The sequence below is a fragment of the Anoplophora glabripennis genome, unplaced genomic scaffold, assembly GCF_000390285.2.
Source record: "Anoplophora glabripennis isolate ALB-LARVAE unplaced genomic scaffold, Agla_2.0 scaffold447, whole genome shotgun sequence".
Lineage (NCBI taxonomy): Eukaryota > Metazoa > Arthropoda > Insecta > Coleoptera > Cerambycidae > Anoplophora > Anoplophora glabripennis.
Window position 1 is genome coordinate 428,519 of NW_019416632.1, and position 14,449 is coordinate 442,967.

The 14,449-nt window shown below is 30.4% G+C and overlaps 2 protein-coding genes across 4 annotated transcripts in view; one reads left to right on the forward strand and one right to left on the reverse strand.

Moving 5' to 3' along the window:
* Positions 1-9,318, forward strand: part of LOC108910949 (protein transport protein Sec23A) — a 20,862-nt gene extending 11,544 nt beyond the window's left edge. For both annotated transcript variants that reach the window (XM_018715734.2, XM_018715735.2), the window contains one exon: positions 9,095-9,318. In XM_018715734.2, the coding sequence (XP_018571250.1) occupies positions 9,095-9,184 (90 nt within the window). In that variant the 3' untranslated portion in view covers positions 9,185-9,318. The remainder of the gene's footprint in view (positions 1-9,094) is intronic.
* Positions 9,194-13,408, reverse strand: LOC108910952 (calcineurin B homologous protein 1). 2 transcript variants are annotated; one of them, XM_018715738.1, is made up of 3 exons: positions 13,207-13,408; positions 12,993-13,142; positions 9,194-9,663 (listed from the first exon to the last, which is right to left on the reverse strand). In XM_018715738.1, exons 1-3 carry the CDS (start codon positions 13,271-13,273, stop codon positions 9,425-9,427), a joined length of 456 nt encoding a protein of 151 aa, XP_018571254.1. In that variant the 5' UTR covers positions 13,274-13,408; the 3' UTR covers positions 9,194-9,424. The 2 variants fall into 2 exon arrangements, with proteins under 2 accessions (XP_018571254.1, XP_018571253.1); XM_018715737.1 differs by having other exon boundaries at positions 12,876-13,142.
* Between the last annotated feature and the right edge of the window lie 1,041 nt (positions 13,409-14,449).

Sequence of the window (14,449 nt, forward strand, 5' to 3'; positions counted from 1 at the left end):
AGAGACGGAAAATGTAATATATTTGCACTAAATTTGCAATAACTTTGGTTAAAGTTAATCTTTTTTTAATTTTCAAAAAAATATATGTTTGTTGTGAGAAAACGTAATAATTAACAGATAAAAAATTGTACTAGCTATAAAAATAAACTTTTTACAGCCATTTAAACATTCAATTTGTTAACAACAATTAAACTGACCACTTTCAGGCTTTCCCACCAAGTTTTTTGGTTTCGAGAAGTCAAAATACTTAAAAATAAGTTATTTGCAGCCGTGGAATTCTGTTTGGCTACGGAAACCTATCTGGCCCCTAGCCCCTAGACTAATACGAGTGTAGTAGCAAAAAGTTGTCGGTCTTTTATCAAAGGAAAATCGTATCAACAAATTTAATTTAAAATCTAAAATACCGGCTGTTTTCGTAGTAGCTGTAGTCGCCCAGGTGCATCGAGTGTACGAAGTGGTCGGTTATATGTCAAATACTAACCTGGCGAGCTTGAACCTGAACTTGGCAACGCTGTTCCTTTAGCCGACAACTGTTCGTGACATTACGTTACAAAATTTTCCGAGCATCCGGGCATCGGCAGGGCAGCCCTCGTAGCGGGAGTTATGGGTTGATTTCCTTCATTTTTAAAAGTCGAGTAAAAAATTTTTTTTTCCGATTTTCTGTCTTTATTAAGCTTTCCGAATACGTGGTTAAAATTAATGACATTATGACTGAATCACCCTGTATATTCAGTTCCGACTCCTTAGAAAGACATAGTAGTTTAATGATCTTTTCAGTATGTCTTTTTTAAATTTCTTTAGTTGTCAGTAAAATTTTTTGAGAAATAAATAAAACATTAAATTTGTTCTTATCAAGGCAGTTATGAAAAATTAAGTTCCTTGTAACTTATATTTTTGTGACTATATCAATGTTATCAACTAATAAAGTGTATCAAATTAGGTACTAATACTTTAACTGGTTTAGAAAACATTTATAAAAAAAAAGTCAACAGGTCATCGTCTCAAGAGACTTTCTGTATAGTATAAATTGTTGGAAGGCAACTGTAAAAATTTATGAAGCAAGACAGTGTGGGGAACGTTACATATTATTTACAAATAGAGGTTGAGAACAAATTTGAACTAGATTTAATATGCTTTTATTGTTAATTTATTACCAAATTCACTTACTTATAAATACATATTTGATCAAATTTAATTACGCCACATTGTGCATCACATAAATGTTTACATATCTGTTATGTGTATAACAACAGTGACATTTTCTTCATTTTCAACAAATTTAATATACAAACTTTTCCATGCAACACAGCAAGTCTGTTCACACTGCAAGAAATCTATTAGTGCACATAAAAATGAAACACCTAGATTATATAGTTAAAGTTTGCGATTTATGTGTAGTTTATGTGTTTAAAAAAAATGCTTAGATCCTTACATAAGCTTGGAGTCTTCATCAAAGAAACAATTATGGGTAACCCAAAAATAATAAATATGACTTTATTTATTTACATAGTCAGTGTGATCCCCAGTTTTTATAGTCAAATTATACCGTAGTAATAAAGAAATGGAAGTGTCAGTTCAGAGCGGATCATAAGTGTCACTTTCCAATTTTCTTGCTTACCTTTTAAGTGGAATTTTTATTTTTTTTTTTTCATTTTTCAACAAATTCAATTTGGCGTGATTTAAATCATCACTGATTTTGATAAGTAATTTTTAAATTAAAAAAATGTTTGTAAAGAAAATGTGAAGACAAGAAATTAATTTAAAAATTAAATTCTTATATTAAGGGCCACTTAACCCCTTTATTGACTGAATAATTTATTTATGTCATTTCTTAAATATTTTAATTTTTTCAGAGTAATTTACCACTGTAAAGTTAAAAAAAAATAGTAAAGCTCTTTAATATCTTGCCCAGTAGTATCAAAGTACCCTTAAACAATCTAATAGTGGACATTTTTCACTAATTTCAACTTTAGGATTTTTTAATTTTAAACCTGCCTTTCTAAGAGTTTATCATCAAACAAAGAAAATTGGAAAAACATTGAATTACTACTAAATTAAAATTTATGAAAGTTTTCAGTTTTCATTTATATGAAAGAAATATTTTCTCTTCATATACAGACAAATCTGCTCAGTATGTCCTAATTCGTCAAATTTAATAATTTTCATTATTTAATAAATTATTTTATGAAATGCTATTATTTTCAAGAAATCATTACAAAATTTATGGAAAATTAAACACTTAACCAAGAGATAAATTGTAGAAACGACATATTACTAACATATAATGACATGTTGGTCTACCCTACATATACCTCGATCACCTGAAGTTGTTTTATATTGTGTATCAGTGCAGGGGCTCCTAAAATCAATTCGATTATTACCGATCAAGATCGAAATAATGGTATATTGGTACTCTTGAAAATTTTACTATCGAAATAATATTGAAGATCCATCCATTCGAATGGATATATCGAGGAGTCTTGGCTAGCCGAATTGATTTGCTCTATTCTTCTATCACATGTACTAGCTATTGCTGTTTCTTTTCAACATTATAAACATAAGCTTTTTTTCGTGACTGAATATTGGTGAATATCTGACTTATAGTTATTATTTCTATCTCTTTTGATCTTAGTTGCCATATGGTAGTTTAAATCTCTTCACTCACTCATACTATATGACTTCACCCGCAAAAAAACCTTGTTTTGTCCTGTGCCTGGGTTTTGTTTATTTTTACGTACCTAACCTATCTAGTGTAAAGCGTCACTATAAGTACAACTTACTAATTGAACATTTTTTTAACAATACCTTTTTCTGTTAACATTATTACCATATTATCTTCTTGTTTAGGAGCAATAATTGATATGTGGGTAAAATCACTACATCCTATTACACCTATTAATAAACATAATATGGTGTATAAATTAAATAAACATAAATACTCCACAATTTACAAATTTATCTTGAAATTTTGGTCTTGCCATGAATGTCTCTTTAATCATATTTTTTTTAGATTAAATAAATTATTTTTATAATTTTTATTTGATGATAGAAAGTATTCATTTTAGAATTTAAATAAACTGCGGATTGTGGGACAAAAAGATAGATAGATAGCTAAAAACTATTATATGTTAGACCAGCCATTCCCAACCTTTTTCAATGGCGGACCCCTAGCGTTACTTTACAATGATACACGGACCCCTAAAAATAAAAAAGAAAAAAAAACACTTTAATAATCATACTTTTATTTGCAATATTCTCAAGGGTGTATTTTACCCTTATAAGTCTATTTATGTTTATTTAATTTTAATGGAATGGTTGATGTTGCCTTTTCGCAACCAGTCGTAATGTTTGAGTTGATGTTGCTCAGTTGGCAGCATAGATTAAGTACAAATAGATAGCTCTCTCTATAGTGAAAATTAGGAATTAATAGAAGACAGTGACATCTATGAAATGGTCACAGCACTAATTACTTGAGATAAAGTCGAACACTGTAAAAAGTAGTTTGATACAAATATAATGGCGCCAAAATTCAAATATGTAACTATTATTTAAAACCAGCAATAAAATGTCATCAAAATGACAAAAGACAAAAATTTAATTTAAAGCAAATTTCAAACCACAAATTTTAAATTAAGGAAACCAATTTATTCATTATAAAATTTATGATTAGAAATTTGCTCAAAATTAAATTTTTGCCTTTTGTCATTTTGATGACATTTTGTTCGTATTTTTTTACGTCTTATGTAAACATAAAGGTTAAAAAAAACATCACTCACAAATTAATAATTACTTTATTTTTCGTTTTTTTACATATTTCTGATATGCTACATTGGTTAAAATATTAAAGTCCCTTTGCCGGATATCTCTTCCACTTAAAACACTATTAATAACATTTATAATTCGGAAAATATAAAATGTGATTATAATATTTAACAAACTATGAGTAAACTCTTTGTGACTTTCACAGAAAAGTAGAGTAGCTTCTTCACTTTCCACAGATTGCAGAAGTTTCTTCTTTATATTAAATTGATTTATAAAATTTGGAAATAATTCATGCACTTTTTTAATTATTTCATTAAACACTTCCGTAAATTTTTCTGAAGGTGTGCACAAACTCCCTTTTTTGTACGATTTTCTTTTAATCAATATATTTTGAGGAAGATCTTCCTCAGTTGTTATTATATTGAAACAGGTTTCACAATTGATTTTTTTAAATAATTTTTTTGATATGACACCTGCAACGTAAGGCGTTGCTATGTCTACAAGTTTCGTTGATACAGCTGATGTCAATGTATGATGATAAACTGGAGGATTAATGTTTGGTGAAATTTCAGCACTTTGTCTGTGACGCACATTGACAAACTCTTTGAGTGTATCCAATGCTCCAGTTGATGTGTCTTCTTCACAATTTGAGGCCGGAGAATGTGAAGATAAAAAATTGTTAATAATTAAAGCTTTGGTAGAAGAAATAAAGGAAGTACAAGTTGGATTAGTGTTTCTTACACCGTGGCTTCTTATAAGACTAAAAAAATTTTCCAGGGGATCCTGATTAAAACATCGAGGACTGAAAAATTTAAAACCTTTATCTTTTAACAAATTATAAACATATATAAAGCCACGAACTGTGACCATCCAGTTTTCTATAGAAGGTGTAATAAGATGACGTGAAGAGGAAGGTGTAGAGAAGTACATCGATTTTAAGATAGGAAGAGAATTTTGCCAAACTTGAATGTGTTTACTTTTAATATTTACTACGCCTCGCAATTCCTTTCCAAGTGGAGGATTTATCAAACTGCCATTGACACTATCAAAGAGTTCATCAAAAAAGAGCAAAAGATCAGCTGTGTCAGATGCAGAGGGATTTAAATGAAATTGGGAATGGGGAGGTAATTCTTTGCTGATTTCTGCCCTAATTTTCATTGCTGTTGCAACTGTTCGGCTAAAAATTTGCTTGCAATTTTTCACTTTCATTTTTTAAATTTTTTGTGGCAAGACAAGCGCACAGGTCAGGAAACTGGCTAAATTTTCCCATTTCCCTGTCCATTTTATATAGATCAACAATATGTGACCAAGAGGCAACCTTATTAAGTCCATTTTGTGTAAAATGTAAATTTTTTGATAACATGCCATTTCTGATACCTTTTAACAAATGGGGGTAATCAAATAAATGAACTATCTCCTGGCCATCTATTAAATATCCTTGATATCGGTTTTCAATATTATTTCTTATGCAATAAGAGGCCCGTGTCCTTTATAAGCTGCTTTACTGCAGAGTTATTTGTTGTCCCTTGGTCACATACAGTGGCTATTATTTCCAGTCCTGTACTACGAACATGTCTTACCACATCCTTTATTATTCTAATCAAATCTGCTGTTGCAGTTGTATGCTCACAAAAGTAAAAGCAAATAGGTTGTTTCCAATTTTTGTGTATGCCTTTTAACATAAAAACAAGTGCATGATCAGCAAAGACAGCTCTTCTCTCCCCTTCGCCAAAGTCAACTATCCCTTCTATGCAGTCTTTTGCAGAGTTATAAGAAATACCTGTGTTTAACGAAATTTCATCAAACATCAACACACAGCATTTATTTAAAACCGACATTTTTTCCACCATAGATTTTAAATGGGAGAATATATGTGGATTAATGCCACAATGAAATGGTATCATGTTTAAAAGTTTTGTCAAAGTCTTACGGCTAGGTAAACTGAAAATTTTTGATAGAAACCTGTAACCTTTTCCGCTTTGTTTAAATATCGAAAGTGCAAATATTTTATCTTCCATAGTAAATCGTCTCCCTTTTGGTTTTAATTTTTGATTTTTTAACTGACTTTTAAAAAAATTGAAAGTTGGCACATTTATATCCTTCAAAAAATTTACCTGAAGTTGATGTTTTTCTAAAAACTTCAATTTTTGTCTAGTAGTCAAAAGATTTTCTTTTGCTCTTTTTGCTACTCGTTTTAATAAATACAATTGACGAACTAAAATTCTTTCTGAATGTGACTTCCTTGAAAGTCCTGCAGATTTTACTTTTTTTGGTAAAACTGTAAAAAAAAATTTAAAATTATATTGTTGTTTTACAAAAAAGTAGACTGTTATATATTTTTATGAAGTTCCTAAACAATAAGTTACTCAGAAAATTGAATTGGAAAGAGGATGAATATAAAAATAAACATACGCATTTTCAAGGAAAGTAACATGCTAAAGGCCTGCACATACATACGCGGTAAGATAAACGGTGGCGGTGGCAGTGGCGTTTGAATGTAAGGCATAGAAACAAATGGATCAAAACATACATGTCGCGGTACGAGCGGTATATACACCACCGCTTACCTAACCGCGTATGTATGTGCAGGCCTTAATGAATTAATATTATTGTCAATTTAGGTTACACACCCACACACCCACAAACCCATATGTGCAGGCCTTAATGAATTAATATTATTGTCAATTTAGGTTTTTAAAAAAATTTGGAAAAATATGAATTAGTGACTTACAATTTTAAACTATAAACATAACATGTAAACATGGTTACCTACTCGTTGTTGATGAAATTGGTTGGTACGCTGAAGTGGAAGGTTCTTCAAGAAATACTTTTTCTACATATTCATGTTTTTCACTGTCAATGTCATAATGTGAATCTTTGGACATTGCAGAAAAAAGCCTTTTTCTACTGTAAACTTTCTTTGGGATTAACACGGATCCAACGGGACTTGATTCAGTAGTCTGAAAAGTAGATGACTCCATAATATGGATTCTTTCTAAAACAGAAATAAATTTGGAAAAAAATTACAAATCATGAGATCAATAAATGATGAAAAAATTATATTTTATGCAAGTTTTATAATTTAATGAGAGTGGAGCAAAAACCTATGAAATAAATAATAAATTTACCTTTTATTTTTTCTGGAGTTACTATTTTCTTCTCAGGAGATGGTTGCAAAAAACTATCATCTTCTTTTTTCTCATAACCTGAAAAAAAAAAGTTAAACATACAGTCTTTAAATCCTTTGATAACAATTCTCGGCAACTTACCTTTCAAATTGAGAGTTGGTAAAGCACGATATTTTATTCTGCCGCCAGCTTCTTTGCAGACATTTTCAAAATGAATATCACAAATTCTGTGAGATTTTAATGACTGGTCATCAAGTTTCAACAATGTCTCATTGTTAATTCTTTGAAGCCAAATCTCTCGACACTGCTTGTCCGTTGTTATTCTGTGCCTAAAAATTATAAATATGTACATTTTATTAAATTGTGGAAAAATTTTTTAATAGGTACATAGTGTAACAATAACTACGTATTTAACTGATAACTTTCAACAAAGAAGCAGGAAATTGTCACTATAAAATTTTATATAAAAATTGTATAAATTTTTACATGCTGGGAAAAGATATGTTCATGTACAATTATTAGCATTTTTAGCATTAGCAACAAATAGGTCGTGTCAAGACTTTCTAGAAAACGGAGTATGTTAGCGTTACAATAAACACCAATATAGTATTTCAATTTTATTAGTTTAAACTTCTATTCTGCTAGTTAAATGTAGGGTTAAATGTATCATCACACTAATGCTTCAGATGGTAATACTGATAATTTAAATGAAAAAATTAGGTACTACTGATTTTCTAGCATATATTTATACTACATAAAATTCTACAAATCATTACGTAAGATATTTTCCTTACCTTTTTGAGTTTTTATCAGTACAACCAGGTACACAACAAGGTCTTAACCTAGAACTCATTGTTTATAACAAAATAAAAATAAGTCAATAAGTACTATGGTGGATTTCCAAAAAATTAGAACTACTCCACGCCCAACACAAAACAATAAACGATTAACAAGAAACAAGACGGCAAGACGCACAATAAACAACAAACTGAACAAACCAAAGCGTAAACTACAACAAATATGGCCGACGCTGAATTCGGAAACGGAAACGAAAATACAAATGCCCTACAATGCCGATTTAAACAGGCCTGCCATCTACAGGAAATATTTTTAATCATAAGAAGATTGATAGTGTGACCAGTTCTTAGATGGCGCTCAAAATCGATGTACAGTGGGACCTATCTTAGTTTCCAGGCCCTGGTTGGCAGTTTGTCAACCACTTGTCAACAGCTGAGATTTATTGTCCAGTGGCCCAATGTAGCTGTGTTTGTATTTCGTTTGCCCACGCTCGCATTCTTCAACTGGGCATATACATTTCTACCACCTCCACGTTTAAATTGACTAGACATGTATATGGGTATGGCTAAATAAATATGGGAACAAGTTTTTCAAATATTTCAATGCCAAGTTGCTGCGTCAGCAACCGACCTGATACATATTGTCAACCTCTTGGTTCTTCAATTGATATCGGAAAGGCTATACATTCATAGATTCAAATTACATGTAGCGTATTATAACCCGAGAAACAATTGACTGAACGTATTGATGAAATGGGACGCTCCTGTTGATTTCTCAATGCAAACTAATTTTTATTGAACAAGCAAAGGGCAAATGGATGGTTACAAACACTTGTTTCTATATCTATAAAATGGTCAGGCCCTACTGTCCAGATACATTTGTGATACCCAGTTTCTCTAAAAAACTATAATGTTTCACGGAACACAAGCTCTTTGTAAATCGGCAGGCATTTCGATTATATACTTTTTTCACTGCACGTCATTATGTGCGGACCCCAGATTGGGAAACCCTGTGTTAGACAAAAAAAATATTGCTCAGTTAGCTAAATTGTTTATTTCTTATTGCTTAATCCTGGTGGTATATCATATTACCCCAAATTTGTGGAACTTATCCGACAACAATACGGATGTGTTTCAAGAGTGCCAATTTATGTTTTGAACCGAATGAATGGAGATGGGTTTCAAAATACTCTCGCGAGATTTTAGGAGGCCTGCCACAGGTCATATGTTATTATTTTATGCTGAATATTCTAGTGTATCTGTAGAATATACAAAGGGCACATAGTTGAAAGTTTCGTTTACTATCCTATCGCTTTTTACAAACTATATTTGTAAATAAAATTTATTTTCTAGCACATCTACTAACATCAATATTGAATATATTGCTTGAAGGTGATTTATTTTTAGGATGGTGGTGCTCCTGTGCTTACTGATGATGTATCGCTTCAAGTATTTATGGATCATTTGAAGAAATTAGCCGTATCTTCCACTGCATAAGTAAAATAGTTATATTTTAAATTGTTTTATATTTTATCATAAGATACAATAACATAATAATAAAATATGTAATTATGTAGCTTTTAGATGTTATTTATGAACTATAGTTTTACAAATAAAAAAGGTTTTGCTTACATTTCACCTATTATAATAACCATTGAAAAAATTTCCTATTTACTCACTAAATATTACACACATATATATAAAAATAAAATTACCAACAAATAATGACAACAACATTCAATTTAAAAACCTAATACTCATTTTCTGCTCAACATCTGTCCGCTGCAAGGCTTTGCAGAATTCTTCAAATGAAATCATTTGATCACCGTCCTCATCGGCTTCAAGAATTGTTCTTTCTGCAATACTATTCAATTGCTCCTCACTTATATTTGTTCCAACCATCATGTGTAAAATAGCTAATAATTCATCCTTAGAAATCATGTCGTCATTGTCTAAATCGTACATTTTAAATGCAACTGAAAAAATTTTAATTTTATTTCTAAAGATTAATAATGCAAGGCGCAGCAAAAGTAACTAACACATTTCAAGGCTAAATAATATCCAAAATATATAAATTATTATTTTTTTATTCTTATCTGAACACACATAAAAGCCATTTTAGTTAGTTATTAATTCGTTTTAAAAATAACGTCAGTTAAGTGAGTGCTGTTGTTGTGTATACACTGATGAAGACGTTTAAGAAACTTTTGATCACTGCTAATCATTTGCTCTGGAGTGGCAGCCACTTCCTGTCAAATTGCTTGTTTCAGTTGGTCTATAGTGCGAGGGCTTTTGATTTGAGCAGGCCAAATTAAACGATTGGGAAACATCTCCCTCAAAATGGCTACAGTATGGTGAGCAATGTGAGCTGTTGCCCCATTCTGTTGAAACAAACTTTGTTCATACTGTCAAGTTCATCCAGTTTGGGTTTAAAGGTCTTCAACATTTTACGATATCGATCTGAGTTCAATCACTGTAACACTCTCTTGTTCAAATGCCAAAATTTGCAATCGCACACCATACCTTAGGGCTACGTAAGGGTCATCATGCAGCTAACAAGGACTGGTCTCTGCCTAGTATGTGAAATTTTTCTTATTAGCACTGCCACACGTGAAACTGCCTCATCGCTGAATAACGCCAAAGCTGCACAGAGGATATGTTGTTGAATTTCGAGACACTGATCTATGGTTTTCCCCGTCTCTCTCCTTAAGTTTCTGTACCAACATCATTTTGTAAGGATGTATTTTAAATTCTGAGTGGAGGATTCTTTGTACATTGGTCGGTCTTACCGCTTATGTTCAGGAGCTCTATGAGTCCAAGGCCATCCAGGTTTTTTTTTTTTAGCAAAATCAAGTTTCATACAAATATGGTGTCACGTCAAACAAGTCTAAAGTACAATGGAAAAGCTATTTGAATAGCAGTCACAAATTCGTTGTTTTTAATAAATGTTTCAACAATGAAAGTGTAATGCTCATGAGTCCAGTTTATAATAACAATTGAAAATGGCCTGTTACTCCCTCTAATGCAACATTCCCCACTATCATACTGTCACTACTCACCGAGCGGTTATCTTTAAAAATTTGTCAGTTACTTTTGCCACACCCTGTACTTCACCTATAAGAATTTTTAAAATTATGTAAATTTTCAATGTACCTACTACTCTAACTACATATCAATCACCTAGATTCAAAATCTAGTTCAAATAAACAGAAATGGTGCTAAAAAATTTGTGACAGTTTTTAACTACTTACTTAAAGACAAAAACCAGCGGCAGATATACCGGAGGATACTGTCATTGAAAACAACAAAATTTCTACACCACTGGATTTTTGAAAATTCAATCAATTTATGTGACTAATGATTGTATTTCAAAGAGAAAACTATAATTTTGTCAAAAATAAGTCGTCTCTGGATTGTTATATTTCTGAATTTAAAATTAGCTTATCACAGTTAAAAATAAATTTATTAAAAAAGCTTCAAAACTATTCTTTCTGCAAAAAATATTTTTTTATTCCAAATACAGTTTGAAATAAAATGTAAGCATTGACAGAAAAAATCTGTGTCATATAAATTCTGAGTTATCTGAGGAATAATGTGAGGGCACAATTTCCAAAAAAATAAAATTGTTTACGTCAATGACATATCGAGACATTTCACAATTACACCATAAAAAATAAATAATGGATAAAATGTTATATTAGTAACCCTGTACATAAATAATGAAATTATTGTTACTAGAAACTTAATTTAATACTAATAGTTTAACGTTCATAATCCATAATCACATGATAAGAGTATATCATTTTTAGATGTACTCAGTTACTATGGTATCAACAACCTATGTATTCATATTGTATATTGTTTCTAAATTTTTGTTACTTTGAACACTATCAATGCAGATAAAGATAATAAATAACTTAATATACAGAGCAGTAAATTTATTACAGAGAAGTGGATAACTGACAAGAGTTAAATATATTTTTTTAAAACTGTAAAAATAATCTATTAGAACAATAAAAAAAAATGAGATTCACACATTATCGTTTTTTTTTTTAATTTTATAATTAATGAAATATTAATTGCATTTTCTTTTTTAAAGTTTTAGAAATGCAGTCACGATGTTAAAATCAAATTTTTTTAGTGTAATTATTGAAAGAAGCAATGATGGTGCTGAAAATTAAAGTGGTCATATTTTAACAAAGTATGGGACCCTTACCGTTAGATGTTTCCTATCATCCTTCAAGATCTTTCATGATTGAAAAATTTGGAAAAAATTTTAGAAATAAAAATTTAAATAAACGTTGCCAATCATGATTTTGAAAAGGGTTTCATATATACAATATCCAAAATATTTTTTTCTTAATCGACTTGGACACAAACAGGAATTTTTTAAATTGGCAAAATAAAATTTTGTGGCTATAATTAAATTTTAATTAGTATTATTAAGATTCTATTTTTCAAATTTCATCATGTTTTGGAAAAGTTACAACTTAGTAATAAGAAAACCACAATAAGAAACCACTTGCTTAAGTTATCAGTTGATTACGTAAAAAAAATCAAATGAGTCCAACCTTTCGAGATGTCAGAGTTGGCAGCTCCTAATTTTTTACGTTAGATATACAGGACTTGTGAGCAAGCGTCAGCCCGTATTTTAACTTATCTGACAGTGCAGCTTAAAAATTAAATGAATTTTTCTCCTTTCAAATTTTTTTTTGTCACAAAAATTTCTTATAAGTGATTTAGCTCCACAAAAATTACACTTTTCTTTATACATAAATGATGTAGCAGAATTTGCCTCTGTTTCAATTATAATATCTTACATATTTTAAGATCTCACTTACTGAATAACTAACGAAAACAAAGATTTACACAATATATCTATGTTATAATAAAAAATTTAGCAATTATCCCACAATATAAGGGCATTAATTATACGATATATTTAATTGAATCAAATTAAACAGAACTGTACCAGTTGATGATCATTAAACATAGGTAATCATAATCCTGTAAAAAAATAGGTATTACAAAATATGGCCAAAAGTGACTTAGGAAAGTTACACTAACTACTATAAAGATACTACATTTGTCACAATTTATAGTTTTTGTCTATATTTAAATACGTCTTATTCGCTAATAAATAGAAAGATATTTATTTCAATTGATATTAACTGTTAAAATTACTTACATCTTAATTTCTCTTCTCTGGAATTAAATTTGTTATCTTTATTTTTTTTAACTGGCCTAAAGTGGGCCAAAACTTGCATAAATTGTCTAAAATTAACTCGATCATTAAATTCATCACCTTGAAAAAATGAATTAACAATTCTTTCTCCAAGTGGATTAATAGCTAATTCAGGAATTCGTAAAAAGTCATCACGACTTAATGTACCACAGTCTCCTCTATCTAATGATGTAAATCTTGAATATAATCTTTCTATTTGACTGGGGGTAACTGAAACAAATATGTATACTGAATTAACTCTAAATTAATAATAATAATGATATAATAAACTTACATCCAGTTTCCTGTTGTATTTGCGCTATTTCTTCCTCTCGCAGAAGTAATGATGAGCGATTACCCATTTTTTCTTTATTTAATTATAATTTGAGAGTATAGGTATAGGGTATTAACAATAGGTGCACAATTTTGACACAAATACAACAAAGTACAAAACAAAGATCAATTTTGTTGTTTAACTTTGACCTTTGAAACACAACACAATAAGTTCTTTCCTTTGTTATTCAGTGTAGTGTAAATTACATTACACTGAAAACCAGCTGATCAGAGTGGTGCAAAAGTTCTGTTAGGATCAAAGGAATAACGAAGTGTGAGATGGTGTAGCTGTACAATAATATAAGTTTAGGATATATTCTAAATCTGAAAACTGTATTTTTTTCCTAACTAAGCATTAATTATGGACGTCGTAGGTGTTTTTTGTGACGATGACTTTTTAGACAATAGATTAGTAGATCTTCATTCAAGTTCGAGTGATAGTTTATTTAAAAGAGATAAACGACATTCAATTAAACAGTATATATGTAGAAGAAATTGTACCCAAATATTCTGATAAAGTTTTTAAAACACTAGGATAAATAAAACACTATTTGATTATTTGGTTCTAAGATACAAGAATTGTGAAATATTCAAATAGCGCAGACTGCGCATGTCCAGTGCATTTCACTCCTGCTCAGGCTAGGTGTAGATAAACTGCACTAGTGCAACTAACACTGAGCAGTGGAATAAGAAAGTGTGGTGTAAAATGCAACACTCTCTTGCAAAGGAACGATAACTGGCTATTCAGTGCAGCTAGTACTACACTTTCTGTGCAAAGGAATAGGCCTAATACATACAAAGTTGAAACCCTAGATAAATGATACTATAGATAGGAAACTTGAACAGATTTCGTGGTCATTAACAGCGCTAACTGTTGACACTTTCTCCAACTTCTATTGCTTTCCTTTTCTAGGAATTATCGGTAATATAGTGAGTTAAATTACCTGTAGCCGGTAAAAGATACAAGCGCCATCTAGTTATACGCTCTACAACTATATACCTACCTACTCAATATTTGTTTTAGGTATTCTGCCGCCGCTAAATTTAAAATTACATAACAAATCTCACCCTACACAGATCACTCAGAAATTGATTTTGTAAAATAATTTTCACGTAGATAATTTTTTTTGTCACCATGAGAAAATAAGTACATTTGATAAAAAGCATTAAAATCACTCAAGCATTAAAGACACTTTTAAATGCTC

Bases quoted from the DNA above. Each gene is read 5' to 3' on its own strand.
- LOC108910952 (XM_018715737.1), bottom strand. From the start codon at position 13,273: ATGGGTAATCGCTCATCATTACTTCTGCGAGAGGAAGAAATAGCGCAA. The intron at 13,143-13,206 runs GTAAGTTTATTA...TATTTGTTTCAG, and splicing joins AATACAACAGGAAACTGGAT to TTACCCCCAGTCAAATAGAA. The intron at 9,664-12,875 runs GTAAGTAATTTT...AAATTTTTTCAG, and splicing joins CAGAGAAGAGAAATTAAGAT to TTGCATTTAAAATGTACGAT.